At 33.5% G+C, this 17,996-nt stretch overlaps 4 protein-coding genes across 5 annotated transcripts in view; 1 reads left to right on the top strand and 3 right to left on the bottom strand.

Moving 5' to 3' along the window:
* Positions 1-2,738, bottom strand: part of LOC108559576 (elongation factor-like GTPase 1) — a 48,923-nt gene extending 46,185 nt beyond the window's left edge. The window contains exon 1 of the mRNA XM_017916904.1: positions 18-2,738. Within this exon, the coding sequence (XP_017772393.1) occupies positions 18-2,640 (2,623 nt within the window). The 5' untranslated portion in view covers positions 2,641-2,738. The remainder of the gene's footprint in view (positions 1-17) is intronic.
* Positions 2,739-2,908: 170 nt separating this feature from the next.
* LOC108559572 (acetylcholinesterase) lies at positions 2,909-8,615 on the bottom strand. Its single transcript, XM_017916899.1, has 2 exons — positions 8,191-8,615; positions 2,909-4,375 (listed from the first exon to the last, which is right to left on the bottom strand). Exons 1-2 carry the CDS (start codon positions 8,561-8,563, stop codon positions 2,952-2,954), a joined length of 1,797 nt encoding a protein of 598 aa, XP_017772388.1. The 5' UTR covers positions 8,564-8,615; the 3' UTR covers positions 2,909-2,951.
* A 2,581-nt stretch (positions 8,616-11,196) lies between these two features.
* LOC108559571 (NEDD8-conjugating enzyme UBE2F-like) lies at positions 11,197-12,201 on the top strand. Of its 2 annotated transcripts, XM_017916897.1 has the most exons (4): positions 11,197-11,457; positions 11,524-11,585; positions 11,643-11,804; positions 11,858-12,201. In XM_017916897.1, the coding sequence occupies exons 1-4, from the start codon at positions 11,322-11,324 to the stop codon at positions 11,972-11,974; spliced, it is 477 nt and encodes a 158-aa protein (XP_017772386.1). In that variant the 5' UTR covers positions 11,197-11,321; the 3' UTR covers positions 11,975-12,201. The 2 variants fall into 2 exon arrangements, with proteins under 2 accessions (XP_017772386.1, XP_017772385.1); XM_017916896.1 differs by having other exon boundaries at positions 11,197-11,585; positions 11,858-12,200.
* Positions 12,202-12,658: 457 nt separating this feature from the next.
* On the bottom strand, positions 12,659-16,571 carry LOC108559575 (AP-3 complex subunit beta-2). The gene is made up of 10 exons (XM_017916903.1): positions 16,301-16,571; positions 16,171-16,246; positions 15,940-16,110; positions 15,728-15,888; positions 15,414-15,663; positions 14,336-15,356; positions 14,031-14,280; positions 13,317-13,975; positions 13,055-13,262; positions 12,659-12,998 (listed from the first exon to the last, which is right to left on the bottom strand). The coding sequence occupies exons 1-10, from the start codon at positions 16,453-16,455 to the stop codon at positions 12,854-12,856; spliced, it is 3,096 nt and encodes a 1,031-aa protein (XP_017772392.1). The 5' UTR covers positions 16,456-16,571; the 3' UTR covers positions 12,659-12,853.
* Positions 16,572-17,996: the final 1,425 nt, after the last annotated feature.

The raw sequence follows: 17,996 nt of genomic DNA, 5'->3' as shown, positions 1-17,996 counted from the left end.
ATTATTGTTTCACTTACCCAAAATCCTAGTATTCACTTGGATGTCCGTCATGAAGATGGGCTCCATGAGTCTCTGCGTTTGCTTCTTGAAGCTCTCCCGGAAACAATCTTTTACACTGACAGGAATCCCAGCTATGACCGTGGCTTTCAAATCCATTCCTTTCAACGCATCGTAATTATTTAATTGATAGTCATTGATAATAACTGCGCAGTGCGAGATAGGCTCTTCGCATATTGGACCGGCTCGACACCACATATCGAATCCATTGATGATGCAATGATCTAAACACGCTCTGACATCAGCTTCATCCATGGTAGCAAAAATATTTCGTTTGTAATCTGATGTGTTATTGATCAACAGGTTTATGTAATCTCTCTTCTTGCCTATGCTCCAGACTTTCTTCCACATATCGCCGAATTTGCAGCTCTCAAACGCCGATTTCAGCTGTTCTTTAACTCGTTGCATCAATATTTCATTACTGTAAATCTTTTCTGATGATACTGGTAAATCACCTCCATTGTCGTACTGCAGGATTAGATCGATTCCGGATTTACATTGAAATTCCTCGATTAATTTAAGAAGCTCAAAGTTGCTACAAATAGCTTGAACGATATTTTCTGGTAAAGGAACTATAGTGGCGTTCAAGATCAACCCGATATCTTTTAAATTCATTTCTATTGTGAACGGAGAAGTCTTGGTGTGGTCCACTCGTTTGCTCAAACTAATGATAGTTTCTTTAATAGAAACCATCGGTTTTGAAACGTTAATATCAATTTTCGCAACCATATTTTGGATATCTTCTATACATTTGGCTAAATGAACATCTCCAGCGGTAACAAGAACCAATTCTCCACTGTCTTGCATAGCTACTTGGACACAAGAATCTATCTTCTTTAAGAACTTCAAACCTTTTCTCAAGAGTGGTAACTCCTTTGGATTATGACATTCAATAGATGTTCTTACAATAGGCTCCAATGTAATTCGTTCTGTCAATGGTAAAGCATACAAAGTACTGCAGAGAGTACCTGTTCTTGCAATAAACTTTTCCAACCCTAATATACCACAAATATTTCCTGCTGAAACTGACGCTACAGCTGTAAGTTCCCTACCCAAAAGCACATACAGTTGCTTTATTTTGACTTTTTGGATGAATTCGCAATGCTCAGCGTACTCTTCGCCATCGACATCTTTACCAGGTGGTCTATACTTGGAAGACAGAATATAAATCTCTTGTCCGGTTCGCAAAACTCCAGAAAATACTCTAGCTAAAGCCAATACTCCATACAAATGAGTCGAATCATTTGTTTTATCATAATTCTCCTCGTCTTCGCTCAAATCCTCTTCATTTTTAGAATCTTCCTTTTCTTCTTCTTTCTCCGCCATCTCATCTAATTTCATTTCATTTATAATTTCATTTCTATCCCTTTTACCTGTTACAATATTGATAGCTTTCTCTTGATTCAACATTCTCTTACTGGCTGCAAACATTTTTGATACATAAACCACAGTTGGGATTTCAGGCTCAGCACACCTCTTGAAGTTGTCTATCATTTTTTCAGTGTATGAAATCATTTCAGTATTACCAAAGTACTGAGTGGAATTAATCAGATAGTTAAATCTTTGAGGATCTACCTTAGTGGGTGGAGGTATAAATTCATTGACTTGTTGAAATATAGTCATAGCCAAAGGCTTCCAGGCTTGGAGAATAGCCTTTACTTGAATCTTAGAATCAGTATGTTTCATCTCAGATGTTTCTTTTTTAATATTCAACTTGGTAACAATCGTGTTATATTTAGCACGATCCAAACGAATTCGCAATGTGAAGTAAACGTAGTGAATTGTATTAAGAAATAATGTTATAAATATGTTAGGTTTCTTTTTACCAATTGCTCCTGTGACGAGTTTTCCTTTACTGACATAAAAATCAAAATCCCACATCTTTTTATTTAAACTATCAGCGTCTTCATCAGGAAATACGTTAAGAAACATGCTAGCAACTTGTTTTGTTGTTACACCCCATCCATCAATAGCACTTGCAAATATAACATTACCCAGAACTGGAGAGAACATATAATTCTCTTCATTAACATCACTCTGCACATCATACTTACAAAGTTCTGATATGTATGCATTACAATCTTCAATTATATGCAGAATACTTTGAAAGATTACATCAATCGGCTTGAGAAGATCTACAATCATTCTGTCTACTTTATTTATTATCAAAATCATCTTAATCTTCTCCTCAAAAGCCTGCTTCAAAGCCTCTCTAGTTTGAACACAAACTCCTTCAATGATATCAACTACAATTAAAGCCCCATCACAAATTCTAATAGCAGCAGAAACTTCAGTCGAGAAATCAATATGGCCTGGAGTATCAATCAAGTTTATTACCATGTTCTCTTTATTCTCATTTGTGTATGACAAGCTAATAGCACTGCTCTTCATAGTAATGCCTCTCTCCTGCTCATCCTTTCTATCATCTAAATATCTTACATTTCCGGCAATCCTCTTTGATATGTGCCCATTGCTGGCTACCAATGAATCAGCTATAGTAGTTTTTCCATGATCAACATGTGCTAAAATACAAATATTTCTAATAAAATCTGGCCTGGAGCCTTGATTAGCAGTTTCAGTCATAGCTGTAGCTTATCTTCTTTAATTTCTAAGTAAACTGTAGAATCACTTGAAAATCACTTAAAAAAATCTTATTAGAACCGAACCAACTTTAAGAGCAATATTGTGAAATAAATTTGAAAGAATTGCAGGTTATGTAACAAATGTTGCCTAATCTATTTGTCAGAGGGTTTGCCTTACTACCAGAAGATGACGCCAATGATCATATTTTGAATAATTCAGAATTGTACTTTATTTAAAACTCATTTCTACAGGAAAATAAGCTGAGGTGATAAGGGCACTTTTTATTGTTATGTACAGAGTAGTTGGTTATTTTACCAAGCAAATAGTAATATAATGTAGGGCAAGAAAATTGTATAAAGTGAGTAACTTCTATGGATTATAGGTGCGGAATCTGTAGCATTGCAGCATTGCGTAGCTAGTTCAATTACTTTCGGATAGTACTCGTTCCAGAATTTAAAAGACTTGTAGTTTAGTCTTGTTTGGTCGCTCATGTTGAAAGTCCTGTCGATGATAAGAATCCCTGGATCGTCCTTGGTGAAGGGATCCCATTTAATAGGAAATATGCTTCCTTCGGTAGGATCAGAAGTTTTCGCAAAGTTCGTCCAGAAGGACATAATAATATCTGATGTTCGTTTGTCCCTTAGGTCCCATTCCTGTTTTGGAAGAGCGATCCAGTAGGGAATACCCCATATGTATATTAAATCGTACAGATGGGGAACGGACACCCATTTAGGTATATTACCAGTGACTCCTTCAGTGCTTGGCTTCATATCGAAGCGATACATGTAGGTTGGTTGATCTTTGCTTGTGATGAAGGCGTGCAAGTATGTAGAAGATCCGTAATACTTTTCCGTATTAAAATCAGCAATTAATTGTCTTGCTTTCTGGGTATTATTCAATGGAACGCTCGGACCGTAGAAAAACATAACTGAATCCATGATGTGATCATAGTTGTAAATGCAGCTATCCGTGTTGTTTATGACTGGCAAATCTCTGTTGACGATTTCGTTCAAAACTGTTAGTATCTTTTCATCTTCTATTTCGTCGTTCAAACCATCAATTGACAGTATATCCTCCATATTGGTATAACCGGTTAAGACAGGTACTTTATTGAAGTCTCCGCGCTCGAAATGCGCTCGAGGCGATTCTCTTAGGAAGGGTTCCGAGCTGTTGCTTAAACCTAGATCAATAACTGGTCTCCAGTTCACATACGATGTATGGCTTACTAAGGATGCTCCATCTAGTCTTCTTAAGCATTCCATTAGAGAGGAAGTAGGCGTTCTGTAGCACGCGAAGGAAGCAGCCAGGTCATCGAGGACAGTTTTATCTTCAGCTGGGTTCTTTACTGCAGCAGAATTCATGAAGTTTCCGCTCATCGATATCACCTTATGGAAGAGTCCTTTTGATTGTGGATTTATCATATGAATAGCAATGCTCATAGCTCCTGTACCATATCCCATTAAACAGATGTTATCCGCGTTACCACCGAATATCTGGATGTTGCTTTTGACCCACATCATAGCTGCCTGCTGGTCCATCAATCCAAAGTTTCCGGGCGCCTCGCCATCCATCGTAGTCAGGAAACCCATTATGTTTAAGCGCCACGCGAAGGTGACCACAATCACTCTCTGCTTGTAGATCAGTGTATGCGGGTTCCACATGCCAGGATTTCCTGTGGTGAAGTTTCCCGGGTGGAACCAGATGATCGTCGCGAAACCTTCTGGTGGCGGATTACCTGAAATCAAAAACAAATTACTAGCGAGCGGAATTAAAGCGCATAATTCCACGATTTGACGTGCAGATTGTTTACATATAGGTCACGAGGAATGGTGGCATAGGCGACGGGGTCACGCGATCCCCGTTTTAGGCAAGTCCAGAGTCGAGCTGCAAATGCTGTTACTTTCTTGGTCTGGGCTAGGCTGCGTGCGGACCCAGGGGGCGGCAGTAATGGTACGAAGGCACGCCACTGGTTCCGACGTGCAGACTTTTACGATTTGCATTTATTTTTTTTCTTTCACATTTGGTTCGCAGTCCAGTCCAATTCGATTCGAAGAAAACCGGACGAGCCCTCCACCGTCGACTACATACGCATCGTTCGGCCTTGGGGTTGGAAAAATTTTCCACGTGAACTTGAAATTTATCACCGCAATAAATCTAATTATGAAAATTGCTGGAAATTATTGCAAATTTATGCGGCGCATGTAAAATGGACTTGGCACGAAACCTAAATTGCAATTGTAACACTTCCTAACCGATGGGGTTTAATTTTTGACGCATCCCTCATTACAAATTCATAACATCCCTTCACTTTTATATTAAATTCATTATTATACACATTTACTTGCTTTTAATGAAATAATCAATAATTTTATTTTGATTTGTTTGTTTGTTTAATTATGTAATAATTGCTGTTTTCTTTTTCATACTGTTTCTTCATTAATTTATATTCTTATAATTGACAACAATATAATTATGTAGAAAAATAATATAAAAAATGTATGAACTTCTCTTAGGAAACTGAAATAAAAATCTATACTTTCATATATTAAATATTATATTATTTTTTCAGTAAAAACAAAAGAACTAAATTAAACTAAACTAGATAAAGATACAAATTAAAAAAATAAACAATTTAAATGTTACAATAAATATAAATTAATGAAATATGTGAATTAGTTTTCAACTTATAAAGGGTGTCCCAAAATTAAAGCAAGATTTAAATTTGCCGCCATTTGTGCATTATGGTTCAATAAAAACATCACAATCTGAAGACTAAAAACTGTGTTTTCTATTTAATTCAAATCTTGCGTTAATTTTGGGACACCTTTTATTTAAATAATGGGAACAAAAGTTCCATAAAATATAAAAAAAAGTAATTTAAGTTTTGTCTAACTTATTATATGTATATTTTTTATGTATGTTGATGTAAAATGTATATATTAATAATATTTAAATAAAAAAAGCTTTTTTTTTCTCAAATCTTATTAAACATAAGAAACATACTTTGATAATATATACAATTTAATATGTAGATAGAAAAAAGCAATTCCATGTAAAGAATTAATTTACTCTATTTTTGAACTCATAATAACATACATGGAGTTTCTATTAATATTCGCTTTATCAAATCCCTTATGAATAAATGAATAAGAACGTTGTGTTTCTATAAACAATGAAGCATGTTTTTGTATAAAACAATGATAAAACGCACACACAAATGTAATATACAAAATTATTCAATTGCAGTTTATAATTGTTACTTGGTAATATTTTAAAAACTACTTTTCTGGTAAGAAATTGCTGCCTTTCGCTCTGATTTACAAACAATATCTTAAAAATAATTCTTTATTCCAAAAAAGTTAAACAAATCAAAACAAATTTTTAAATAATCATACATATTATATAATTTAATTAATAATCAAAATGCCAATAAATTATTTTAAATAAATATTTTACAATAAATATATTTCAACCATAGAGAAAATGTATAGTAAAATAACTTTACTTGCATTTTCATACATATTATTGATGAAAAAGTTGCATTAAAAAGTTCAAAAATGATCCGAACACGCAATAAAGCAATTTGACACACGAAGACATTAAAATTAGAAGTCGTAAATGATGATTTCGACGCACCATCCAGGATTATATAAAAAAAGCAAGGAAAGTGCTAGGAAACGACCTAATCACGAAAACGTTTTAACAGAAGTTTTAATTAAGATTTTATTCAACTGCATATTATGGCTATTATAGATTCAGGCAAATGGAAAAAGCTTGTAATGTTTACTTAAATTGCTAAAATAATCTAAGAAAACAATTCTATCAAAGATATTTTTAATTACTGGAATTAGAGGAAGTTTAGTTAAACACTAAATATAGTCTACGTTCATTTAATGTACTTTATATGTCCGTTAATCCGAATATAAAAATGCATATTAGATTATCACTTTGTTCGCACGAACGTACTTAAAATTCATAAAAAAGTACACTTTGCCATCGTTTGAAATTCCATTACACATTGTTGTACGTCTGTGCGAACTAACAGGCCACCTACTTATTATCGAAACTTAAGCTACAGAAACAATGAACTTTCTAAAACCAATAAATAAAATTTAGTGTAAAAAATAATGTTGAAATTTTTATTAAGAAATTATTTAATTATATGCAAATAAATGTGAACAAATTCAAATTCTACGAAGTAATTACGCCAACTGGTCACAATAGCAAGAACATTTTCAAAGTAAAAAAAAATGTTAACAAGAAGATTGAATGTAAACTTTTGTACGTTGAAACTAACATTTATTAAAATTGCTTTACTTAATTCGTTCTTACTTCATGTACCCACTTGTCCCCCTTTCGGGGTTTGCTTTTTTTTCTGCGCCGATGGCAAAGTTTGATAAGTTTGCGTGACAAAGCAGCTACATGCGGTGTAGTTACGCAACTGATTGCAGTGCTTTATTTCCATACTGGCGGCAATTACAACTTGGTCGCGATAATTTTATTATGTTTTCCTTTTTTTTTTCCTCTTCCCTTTTTATGTATTTTTTAGTACATAAGAACTAATAAATCTAAATCACAAAGACGACCGAAAAATACAATCGTCGCCTGAAAAATTGAATAATACAAAAAAATAGCACAAGCAGAATGGTTAAGTCGCTCTACACACGATTTAGTGGGCGCCGGTTCAAATCCTGGTCAATCCAGACACTTTGTGAGCCCTCTTGGTGCTTGCAGCAATAGGGCCATCATTCATCACATATGGACAGTCAAATGATTGAGGTTGAGCCAAGTCGATTGACAATGGATTGTTAAGGATAGCAGCAGATTTACAGTCAAAGGAAATAGTGAAAAAATATTTGAAAACTTATTCATTTAAGTCCCAGTTAAATAAGATGAAAGAATTTGTTAAGTATTCAACAAGATGTTGTCAAAAACGTCTTTCTTTTTTAGTATGAAAATTTATTAATGTCACTGTTGACTAACAAGACGGTCGAAGAAAATAATGGTCACTTGAAAAGGTGAGTGAGTGGCAGAAAGTGTTACATATTAAACAGGACATTGCAAAAAAACAAAATGTATAAGAGATGAATAATTCAGGTTGTAATCATTCTAAATTCCATTCCCGAATTGAGAATTCAATTAACTGGCGATTCAATTACGACAGGTGCAATTAGAGTGGCACGAAAAAAAAAATAGAGGACAGGACGATCGAATCGGCTTTGCAGTAATTTATAAGTACGTTTGCTGCGAGGAACGTTTGCATTCGACGGCGGCATAAATTATATTCACTGAATTCCGGATAAAAATTCCCGGTGATTTACGGCAGAAAATATTCATTCATTTGAATACAGCCCTTATTTATAACTGGAAACGAAAGGAAGTGGCGATCGGACTACCAGATAATAGCAACCCTTTTCCCATATCCTTCGAGGAAACAGTTACTCTTGTCGACGCAGAATATTCTCTCCGAACCTCACCTCACCTCATATTGACTAAACCGAATGTAGATTTTGGGTATCTTTGTATATAATACCCGGCGCATCCACTCACCGTATGGCACGAACACGTTTAGATACAGACAATCCTCGCTGATGTTGAAGGACAGCTGAGAGAACAAGTTCAGGAACGGTATCTCCTGTTGCTTGTAGTCCTTCTCCGTCTGAAGGCACGGATCCTTGAACTTCGTAGCATCGTAGACTCCTTCCCATGATGGTATGGGATCTATCTGAGGAGGCGCGAACCTAAGCTGATTCAGCGGCGGATGAGCGTATGGTATACCCAGGTATGCGATTATCCTTTGGGTTCGTATCAAAGACATCTCCATCCCCTGGAGCTGACCTTGGTTGGGGATGGTTAAGATGGGTGGCTCACGCGCTGAGCACGTGCACAGTGCCACCAAACACATCAGATTCAAGCGAAACATCGTTCCAAACTGGGAACCAAACTGGCTCCCCGGAGGCCCGGGACGTGTGTTGCGTGACTCGCGGAGGGTTCATGCAACCCTACCTTCCACGGTCTTACACACCGCCGCTAAACCACCCTCTGTAATCTGCGCGCGATCAATTTCTCCACGCCAATTTAAATGGGAGAGAGAAGAACGAAAAACAAAACTCATGGAAAACACACTCACATGGGGAACGAATGGCGCAGAGCAATCTGATTTCCAAAAGTATTTTGCCCGTTTCCTTAATTGCCTTTTAAACACTTTGAATTACTTACTTCTTTGAGCCAAACCTTACCGAATCCTATAACTTTCACCAATCTTTGATAACAACTTGAATTTGGGGTAGTAAGTATACATAGTATATTATATTCAATATCTTGTTTCCAACAGGATAAATAGTTTTCACATATTAACATCAACTGAAAAATATTCTAATTATTTCTTATATTTCGTCATAAAAATCGTAATTTATTGAATCAAAACAAAAGTTACAAAAAGATTCATATCAAAGTTTTTCGAAAAAAAATTATTTACAAATTATTTTTATTTACAATATTAGTATGAAAAAGTATTGATTTCAGTAAAATTTTCGCCAATTCTATACATATAAAAAGAAAAATTATTTACAATTATCTTTAATCAATTAAATTAAAATTTTTGCAAATTATTTTTACCAAGTAATTTAAGTTTTTACTTTGAAAAATTTGTTTCTTATTATATTTTCCAAATATTTATAAATTTGAATTATTTTGATTAAATCTATATAGTAAGAAACTATATGTTATAAAACAATATAAAGTTTGATTATAAATTAAGAATAATTCACATTTATATATCAAGGATTTTTTAAATTTATTTTTTGTTATAATATATCACTGTTACAGATATGCCAGTTGCCCTTAGAACAATTGTAATTAAAGCAGTATATATTAAAAATCTTATATATGACTTTAAAAAAATCTGATTGAAAAAAAAACATAAGCAAACACACGCAACTTATAGTTTACTCGCTGACTTTCGTGTGGACAAATCCGTTTCTTAAAATTTTAGATGAGATTAAAATTTTACCGAAAAGATAAGTTGTTTCTAGCTTTTAGAAAACCTTGCATTACAGGTGGAAACGTGGTACTGTGGGATTTCCCCATCTTCATCAATCACCCAGGATCAGTACTTTCATTGTATTTCACTGCATTGTTGATTGTATTCCTTCTCATCGGCCTTCTTCAGACTCCGCAATGTTTTAAACATTTTAAATGGAGAAATTTAATGGTATCATTAAGATATGTAAGATCAATATTAGTATATAAATGTAATACATGTTTGAAAATGCAGGATTTATATTTTTTAATTATTTATTCGATAACCGTGCATGCTGACTAGATTAATAAATATAAATATTAAAAACAAAATCATGACCTTCCTAGTCTACTGCCAGTAGAATTGACCATTCCCTCTTGTTAAAATTGTAAATTCAATTATACGAATGCAGTATTTTCACGTTGTGTCTAATAAGAACGTATTAGATTCTTCATATTAATAAAGTATATAAGTAATATTTTTATTGTTTACTCCATGATACAAGTATACATAAAATGTAACACTAGATTGTTTTATTTACATCTCATTTGACGCATTTAATACAGTAAATGATACTCAGGTTTGGTAAAGATAAGAGAACAATGAATGACTTTGAAATATTTGATTACAATAGTAACTTATGACCCCAATCTCACATATATTTAGTATCTTGAATTAATACACCCAATTTCTTATAAAATTAGTAGTTATTGAGTAAAGTATGTTACTTAACATAACAATAAATATAATGTGTTTACTAAACTCAAGAATTTGTTGACTTTACATAAACTTGAATTTATATCTGAAGCATAAAAAAATGTTTACTCAAACTCAACACATTAAACCGTACTATTATCAGTAGCTGACGGAAATATAGTATATTGAGTCATGTTGTATTATTCCTTAGTCAACAAAATCCAAATCAACTTGCTTGAAGTGAATAAAACGTTATGTTCAATAGTTTCTAGGTATAATGGTAGCAATGAACTTCTTTGTTTAGTTAATTTGAAGATTGTATATAATAAATATGTATGAATACATAATATTAAATGTAAGTTTAAGATAAACAGGAATATAAACAAAAGTGAACGCTATACACAATTTATAAACTGAAAATCAGCACACCATTGGCTATTATTATTTCTTTAATTTCCGTCATTTGTTTTGTGAAATCATTATTGTGCGACGATGGCTATTGAAAGCTGTGCAGATTGGTTTGTCCTGTTTTTTAATATGTGTATGTTCATCCCGTTGGTGATTTTTTATTATATATATGAAAGAGACGATAATTATAAAGAGCCAAATTTTGATAAGTGTCGAGAAGCGATACAAGATGTATCATTAGATTCGTCTGAAGAAGAAGTAGTAGTAGAAGAAGAACTATATGAATAAGAAGATGATGAAGATTCATCAAGTTATAATTATAATTAATAAGGTTTTATAAAGAAAGAATAGGTGAGGAAGAGCATTTTTAAAAGTTCAAATAATTTTATTATAAAAACTAAACTGTTTCTTAAGGACTTGTGCTGCCATCACTCAGTAAAGTTAATAGTTAATTTGGCGCAGAAGCTATAACCTAAAAAAGCATTTGACAAATGCCTTAAATTTGTTTGTAAACTTTGTAATGTATGTTAGCGAAGTGTAGAATAATTGATGTCTTATGCTACCCAACAAGATGATAACCTTATCACAAAGACTAAAAAAACAACAAGACCAAAACACCACAAATAGCAGGATTTCAATAAGAGATAAGCTATTGATCAAAGAGGTGCAAGAGATGTTGTTACCTACCAATTGTACAGTTAGCTATGATAACGTTAATGATTTAAGTTCATTTATGTTAATTGTGAAACCTATTGAAGGGTATTGGCAAGGAGGGAAGTTCCGATTTGCAATAGAAGTCCCAGAAGAATATAATATGGTTGTAAGTATTAATAATTGAAAGAAATTGATTTATTTGATAATTAAATTGAAATTTTAGCCTCCAAAAGTTAAGTGCCTGACAAAACTTTGGCATCCAAATATAAATGAATCAGGTGAAGTATGCTTGTCATTATTGAGACAGCATAGTGTTGACGGGTTAGGTTGGTCTCCTATCAGGAAACTGAATGATGTTGTATGGGGCTTGCATGATTTATTTACAGTAAGTAAAAATAAATCCAAAAATTACAAATTTTTTACTTGTTTTGATTATAGGATTTATTAAATTTTGATGACCCATTAAATCCTGATGCAGCAGATATGTATTACAATTCAAAGGAGGTGTTTCACAAAAAGGTCTGTGAATATGTAAACATGTATGGAAGGGATTGAGTAAAAAATGTGATTAAGATATATTAGTTTAGGGACATTATGATGTGCAAAATTCAAATATCTATGAGCTCGATATTGTAAGGGAAATAATTACTTCACTTTTCCCATTTCTCAATGTGCAACGTGTGTGTCTTAAATGTTGTTTTTTTTATTATTATTAATTTTGTTCTTGAACTTTGGATATTTCTTTTATATATGTGTAAGGTTTCAAATGAAATTTTTCATTTTATTTACTTCATCCACGAGAATTCAGCATTTCTTAGGATTCACTGTAAATAAAATCTTTGTAATTAAAAATATATTTATAATATAATTATGTTTATTTCTTTCCTCGAAACCTATATATTTATATCTCGTAACCTTCCACTTAAGTGCTTCTCAACAAACATCCTCATTAAATAACTAGGTCATCATTCAAAGAAGCTCCATTCAATTCAAATCATTTCAATGACATCTTTATTTGTATGTATATATCTGACCTTACTGTAAAGATTGTAGATAATTCAAGAAAACGAAAACTTATAATATATATTTTTTATTATAATTCTTTTTTTAAATTTAATATCAAAACAGCATATACATGTTTGAAATTTCATTTCAAAAATTGGCATTTGTTAATTTGGTGAATGAATATTAATTATCGAAAAAAAAGAAGAATAGTAACAGTTATAATAAAATATAAACTTTTCTATATATAAATAAATGAGTTTGGCGCTTTGTACAGTAAACTTAAGGGACGAAGCGGCATTCAAGGAAATACAAAAATTAGCAAAAACGAAATCGAGAGCTACACATCATTCATATTTGGTTCAATGTTATATAATTTAGTCCTCTGTCAAAAATATACCAGGTTAATAATAATTAGTTATTGCTGCGGAATTATTGGAGCACAGATTTCAATGTATTCAACAGCATTGATCCCAACACGAGTTTCTCACAATTAACTGTTATTGTTACCTCAACATCCTTCCTCGTTGCACTCACCAAAACTAAAGAAGACGAGGTCAGTGTTTGACCAGCGAACCTGAGGATTCAACATTTTAGTAAATTATTAACAAAACATTGATATTGATTTATTACCGAAGATCATTGTCGTGGCTCGGACACAATCCCAAATTAGCGGCCTGGTAGATTTTCTGCTTTAAGTTGGTTTCCTTACAGGAGACAATGCCTACATGCTCGTTCATACCTTTAAGTTTAATCTGCTCCTTAAGGAAATATTCTTCCGACATCGTAACTGGCCTTAGAAGCTCCCCAACATCAGGTTTTAAGCATATATTTGAAGATCCTAAAATATTGTCGTGACAGAATTATAAATAACAACTTATTCGAAGATTCGTACCCAATGAAGAAATAATTTGTAAATTGGCCGGATGCAACGAATCATTGAAATCAATTCCCAGTGTGCCTGGTAAACTGCTATTCGGGTTAAGGCTTGTTATACATGCAAACTCATGTACAGACATTCCCGGTGATAAAGTCTTCTCTCCTACTCTGATATCAGAAATCTCTTCAGAAGTGCTGTTGGTAAACACTAGGTTCAAGTTGACCATACTTGGAGAAAACAGGTGCGGGTTCCTTGTAAACCTGTAGGAGATACTCAATCCTTTACCGTTAATGCGGTTCAGTACTTCGGAGGTTTTGATAGGTATATCCACCGATGGGACGACTTGTATTGCCTGCACATTGTTGGTGACGCTCGTGACCGGTGACAAGAATCCTCCCAATGATGGAGTCAATATGGGACCACCACCGAAGTTCTGATCATTCATTTCTAAGTCCAATAATAAATCTAAGTTGGACTTCTCAGTCTTTTTTTGCGGTACATTGTCGAACAGTTTCTCTGCCTCTGGCTCGGTGAGTATTACATTGTCTCCTTCCTCCGTCTCGAGACTGCTATCCTCCTCTTCTTCTTCTTCCTCTTCGTCCTCGTCATCTTCATCTCCGGAAGAAGAATCTGACGAAGATGAAGTATGTTCATCAGATGAACTGCTCTTATTACTGAAACAACAATTAGCATCATTGTTATATATTCTACAAATAATTAATAACTCACTCAGATTCCGAAGATTCGTCACTTTCCCCACTGCCTTCAGCTTCCTCGGACAACTCGGAAGAGCTCTCCGTTTCCCAAGAATGGAAAATTTTCTCAAGCTTGGCTTCGGATTGGGTGCTAACCACTTGGGCGGGTTCGACTTCCCTTACATTCGGAGGAGCGACTTCAGGCCATGGTGGCAGCGGCTCGTAGCCGTTGGCCTTAGAATTTATGGAATGCGAAAGAGATCCCAGCTGATACAAATCTGATTCTACAATAAACAAATGTGTAGGTATACAGTTAAAATAATTGATTATGTAATGTACCTTCACTGGTTCTATATGTAGGAGCCGGTTTGCAGCTCAAAAAAATCTTTGCTGCAGAAGCAGCCAATTTGTTGCTAGGATTGTCTATAAAATTACGTAACAGCCGCGCTCGGTCCCTAATATCATAATTCTGATCGTATTTGGATAAGTTAAAGATGTATTGGCATAGTAAGTCGTACTGTTCCTTGTCAGAAATATATAATTTAACAGCAAGATTCAGCACTTGCAGCTTAACGATGTCTTCCTCGTTTGAAAATGATTTGGCCGCCCGCTTCAGGACGTTGGAAGCGGTTGGAATGTCTCTGCAGTGCTCACCTAACAACCAGATGATTGAAGCCCTAGCTTGAGCAACGTCTATACTATCCAGTAATCTAATCATCTGCTGGATGATTTCCTTCGGATTGGCGGCCTGTGTTTGCAACAATCGTTTAATAACTACAACGCTTTCCGCCACGACGACTTCATTTTTATTTGAGAGTAGCGTGACCAAACCGCTAAGGCACGTATCTGTGACAGCTGTTATGAAACACGCACAACGACCAATAGCTTGTATAGTTGCTGCCACAAAATCATCATCGTAACTAGAAATGTAAGTCTCCAGTTCTCTCAGTATGATGGATATGTTACTCTCGTTAGCAATATTCGTTAGTATATTTAATTTTAAGAGCTTAATCCTAGTTGAATCGGAAGTTCTCACGAAGAAGCTTTTCAGGTAGACGTCGAACGCGCCCTTCCTAGTTACAGTCATCGTGAGGATAGTCTTAAGCACCAGTTCCTGCACTTCTGGATTCGACCTGAGCAATCGGACGAGTGCTTTAACCGCTGCGATCGTCTCACTTTTTGGGCCGATGTGATGATACATCTGTGCTACCGCCATGACAACAGCCGCATTCCTAGACTGCAGCAAAGGCCTAGCGGAGCGCAAAAGTAACCTGTGATCCGGATCCAATGTAGGCGTGTTCTCTTTATCCGAAGCTTCCGATTCAGAATCATAAAAAGCCCGATCTCCATTGTCTTTATCCTAAAATAATAAATAAGAAAATAGCACTTCGTAAAGCAAAAATGCTGTTAACAGTACGTTCTTGCATGGATCCGTGAATTGTGTTCTTGCATATCTGGTCAACATATTTACAATGATTACTTGACCCCACTCATCAACGTCGCCCAATAAGGCACAGAGCTTAAGATAGACCTTATGTATAAGGTCTACGCGTTCTGGACAGACTTTGGTAAATGCCATTACTGCAGAGCCTATAACTAAAACAGTTCTATCTGCTAGAAGTTTCTCTATAATCACTATTAATTCTGGTTTAGTATCATTATCCAAACTACAAGATCAAGAAAAAATGTAAATAAATTTAAATTATAAAAATTATTTCGTTGATTCATTACCTATATAATTTAGGGATGGCATGAGCAGCAGTTTTTCTCACATAGGGAGACATGTCAGCAGCAGCATCCCGTATTGCAATCATCACAATAGGTGCAATCATACTAACTCGTATGCCAGACAATACTCTTAAAGCTCCAGCACGTATCAACTGATTGGGTTCCTTCAAAATTAATTCTTATAATGCATTCCGAGAAATTTAAAAGTGACAAACCTTTAAAGCTCTTTGGAATGTAGATATTGAAAGTAAAGCCAAATCCTCTTTTTCCTCAGCATAACGTTCCAAATATGAATAGACAAGTTTCTTAAGTTCAATATTCTTAGAAACTACATTTTTAACAACGGCTGGAAATAATGATGATGCATCTCTGCCTTTGGCTATCATCTACAATGAAAACCCATGAATAAAAATGGTATATACAGAGAATAAACAAAAGTGTAATACCCCAATAATCCTCTTCATAGCCTCAAGTTTCAGATTATCTTTATTTGAATCAAGCATTTCTTTGAGGTCTTCATGTCTAAAAAGTTCATGATAGAAACGTATTTGTGCCAATAGTAATGACAATGTTTACCTTCTATAATCTGAATTAAAGAAGACTCCAGAGGCAGGGTCAATTCCCACAGAATAGTCCTGATCCAGGGAGCCAGCACCAGAAGCCTTCTCCCTCTCAAAATTAGTCTTTCCGTACGCGTGATGGGTCATTGTTCCAGAAATGGAGTGGAGCATAATATAATTGAAAACCAGTTGACTCCAATAGGAACGTTAACTCTTTTTCAAAATTTGCACTAAAAATTCGATTTTAACAACAGAGTTTGACAGCAGACACGTACCTTCGCCATCTCTCTTCGGCAACTGCACTACCAACCTAAAAACATAATTTGTATATGTATAAAGGTTGGCGACACTTTTAAATTTTCCTATCATTTATTCAAATTTAAATACTGTTAAATTATGTTGTAATCTATAATGTTTTTACTGTTAAATATTCTTCGTGATGCCTTTTTTATATAACAATTATTCAAGTATTTAATAATACTAATTTTCAATAACAATAAAAGTTTCGAAAGAAACTGATAGAATATAAGACAATAATAACTATTTATGATAAAGTATATTTACAGAACAATTTATCGTTATAGGCAACTACGTAACATACAGTTGTTGAAATACAATCATTTATTCAATAGTACATGCTACTTGTTCATATATACAAGAGAAAATTAATAAATTTAGGCTCAATTCATAAAGTCTGACCACATCTGCTATAGATCCATTTATAGTTATGAAGATTTGAGAGACAATTTGAGAGACAATTCTTGAGAAATACTACACTTAATATATAATAAAAACGTTATAATTTGTTCACAACTACAACATAGTTTGTGGATCTACATCTAAATGTCCTTCTAATAACAGATATTTACATTTCATACAGACATTTGAAATATTTCATCGATTATCTATATTTCAAAATATTGTTTTTCTTATAAATTTGATTGACTTTATATATAAATCAAATGTTAATGTTTTAATAAACTGTAAGAAATTATGTAATGCAATAAAAATTGTATCATTGAAGTTATGGAAATTTCAGTAAGGTATTTCCCAACTCGTGGCTCTTTATAAATATTGCAACAATACATTGAACATAGAATATGATCTCAACATATTTTATTACATAAAAAATATTTAAAAAGTATAAATTAAATTAAAATTCTTCAATAAGATTTTATGAATCTTTTGTTATAATTATTTCAGAATATGTATAGATTACATGAAAATTCCCAAATCTAACTGGATTTGAAATAGAGAAAATCATAGATACAAACGTGAAATGTCGGTTCTTGTTAAGAAAGTCAGTTAATATTACTATTTGTTGGCTCTAAACAAATATTTATTTGGGCCCTCTATAGATCCGCCACTGTTTGGAGGTAGCAGGTATGAGTATATTACTTTCCTAGTAAACATTAGTTTATTTCATTTTGCATAAGAAGTAATGTAAATTTGACTGTGAAGGTTTACAAGATTTTTTTTAAATGATCGTTATGGCCTTGAAAACTGCATATATTTTGTAGTACATTTATTTTTAATTTATTTTAAGTCAGTCAGTGATTTTTTAATTTATTTTAACTATTATTGTATAAACTTATTTAACTTGTTTTAAAAATTATTACAATAAATTTGTAAATAATATTAATTTATTGGAATATTTTAAATAATCTACTTTCATAAATAAAATTACTATTTTTTTTTTGTATAAATGTTTG

Source organism: Nicrophorus vespilloides, unplaced genomic scaffold (genome assembly GCF_001412225.1).
Source record: "Nicrophorus vespilloides isolate i.1.1-1 unplaced genomic scaffold, Nicve_v1.0, whole genome shotgun sequence".
Lineage (NCBI taxonomy): Eukaryota > Metazoa > Arthropoda > Insecta > Coleoptera > Silphidae > Nicrophorus > Nicrophorus vespilloides.
Note: the sequence above shows the minus strand (reverse complement) of the source record. Positions and strands in the feature narration are given on the sequence as shown.